General features: G+C 39.7%; 1 protein-coding gene across 1 annotated transcript; it reads left to right on the top strand.

The window, feature by feature from the left end:
- The first annotated feature begins 254 nt into the window (after positions 1-254).
- Positions 255-1,066, top strand: LOC108973445 (trypsin theta-like). Its single transcript, XM_018940709.1, has one exon. It carries the CDS (start codon positions 335-337, stop codon positions 995-997), a length of 663 nt encoding a protein of 220 aa, XP_018796254.1. The 5' UTR covers positions 255-334; the 3' UTR covers positions 998-1,066.
- The last annotated feature ends 1,357 nt before the right edge of the window (positions 1,067-2,423 follow it).

Below are 2,423 nucleotides of genomic sequence, written 5' to 3'. Positions count from 1 at the left end.
TATATAACTACACAAAAAAAGTTATAAATCAACTGATTATGGTATCTATTTACATATATACTAGCGCACAAAAAAACTTTCCCACTGTGTGTTGATCGAATATTTATAAACGAATATCAGTCGCGCGCAATTTATGCTATCATATCGCGGACGATCAATAGATAACCCTCTCAACAGCCAATAATCGTACAACAGCGATAGTTTTAAGAAACAACCCGCAATGACGAACGGTATATAAAGAACTGAAAAATCCGCACAGAGCACAGTAAAAAGCCTTTACATCCAGTAAAACACACGCAAAAACTACGAAACAATTTGTCGACAATTTTGTGATATGAATCAATTATTTGTTAGCTGTTTCTTATTGGCGATCGCCTCGTCTTACGCAGCCGTTGTTCCGGCAGCATCCTATGTCGTTTCGGTTCAAGGAAAAGACAGCAGCGACCCAATCTGTGGTGGTGCTCTCATCGGTGAAAAAACTGTTCTGACCACTGCACAGTGTCTGGCTTTCTACGACCCCGAGCAATTGGTTGTTTCTGTAAACAATGGCGCTCAAATCATCAAGCTTGCAGGTTACACTTTCGACGCAGCATTCGACTTCGTCACCATGGAAAACAACATCGGTCTTCTGAAATTGGCAGAAGCAGCAAACGCTGATATCATTGATCTGGCTCAACAACAACCACCAACCGGTGCTAGCGGTGTTTCCTACAGCTGGGGTAGCAATGGCAAGCTAAACAGTGTCGATCTTGAACTCATCAGCACGAGCGATTGCGGTTCTGGTGATTATGGCTGGAGTGAAGATGAGGTGTTGAATACAATGGTTTGCGGATTGGTAAAAGATAGCAACCCTTGCGTTGGTCGTTTCGGTAGTCCAGTAGTCTCCGACAACAAGCTGGTTGGTTTGACTGCATGGGGTGGCTGTGGTACCAACGGCCAAGCAGCTGTTTTCACCGATGTAGCATCCCTACTCTCATGGATCAATAGTAGCCTATAAACTTAGAAATAACATAAGAAAAAGCGTTTCTTGATATCTAAAATAATAAAGCAAAAAATAATAACTTGATGTAATTTATTTATTACTTTATTGATGGTGATGAAGTCAAGTTGTTATGCTGCTCTCATATTGTTGCAAAAGATCTCTATCTCAGAAAAGTGGGCATTAGAACAAATCTGTTCAGCTCACAGATGGCATCAGCTCCCAGCTTCTCCTATATTAACAGTTCCACTTGGAGGAGACCTAAGTTCCGGTATAAATGAACATTTCATACTCTTACAATTTGCAATAATGTAAAGCTTTTTACGGTGCTCTTTGTGGATTTTTCAGTTCTTTATACACCGATCGTCGTTGCGGGTTGTTTCTTTAAACTATCGCTGCTGTTGTTCGATTATTGGCTGTTGAGAGAGTTGTCTATAGATCGTCAGCCTAAATTGCGCGCGACTGATATTCGGAAAGTTGCGTAATTGCGCAAAGTTCTACCGTACCTAATTAAATTGTGACCTATTACATAAAGCATAGAACAAGCTGTGCAAATTAATTCGTGCAAATAAACGTCTGCTAAGCACCAAAGTACACAAAGCTGACAATTAAACATATATTTTGTTTTTTGTGTTTAACTGTAGAGCATTTGTATAGACAGTTGGTTAAGCTAGTCAATGGGTTTGCGAGTACAAAGCGTTGTGCGGAGGAAACTGGTACTTAGCAATCTGTTTCGTGTGGAGTAGTCGCATGAAGTATATTAAAAAACACGTAAGGAAGGGCTTAGTTCGGGTGTCACCGAACATTTTATACTCTCGCATCAAATACCGTATTTGTGTAAAGTTTTATTCCGCTATCATCATTGGTTCCTAATGGATATATTATACAGAGGAGGCATCAGATGGAATTCAAAATAGCGTTACATTGGAAGGAGGCGTGATTGTGAAACGATTTCACCCATATTTCGTACATGTCATCAGGGTGTTAAGAAAATATTATATACCGAATGTCATTGAAATCGGTCGAGTAGTTCCTGGGATATGGTTTTTGGTCCATAAGTGGACGACGCCACGCCCATTTTCAATTAAAAAAAAAAGCCTGCGTGCAGCTTCCTTCTGCCATTTCTTCCATAAAATTTCGTGTTTCTGACGTTTTTTGTTGGTCGGTTAACGCACTTTTAGTGATTTTCAACATAAGGTTTGTATGGCAGGTGGGCGGGGTTATTATCCTATTTCTTCCGTTTTTGAACTGTATATGGAAATGCCTGAAGGAAACGACTTTATACAGTTTGGTTGACATAGCTATAGTAGTTTTCAAAATATGTACAAAAAAGTTAGTAGGGGGCGGGGCCACGCCTACTTTAAAAAAAAAGTACGTCAAAATATGCGATCCTTTGTGCCAAATTTCACTTTAATATCTTTATTTATGGCTTAGTTATGACACT

Source organism: Bactrocera latifrons, unplaced genomic scaffold, assembly GCF_001853355.1.
Source record: "Bactrocera latifrons isolate USDA-ARS-PBARC rearing strain unplaced genomic scaffold, ASM185335v1 scaffold_48, whole genome shotgun sequence".
Taxonomy (NCBI): Eukaryota; Metazoa; Arthropoda; class Insecta; order Diptera; family Tephritidae; genus Bactrocera; species Bactrocera latifrons.
The sequence above is the reverse complement of the archived record's forward strand: the minus strand, read 5'-3'. Positions and strand labels throughout refer to the sequence as shown.

Coding starts and splice junctions, on each gene's coding strand:
- LOC108973445 (XM_018940709.1), top strand. CDS start 335: ATGAATCAATTATTTGTTAGCTGTTTCTTATTGGCGATCGCCTCGTCT.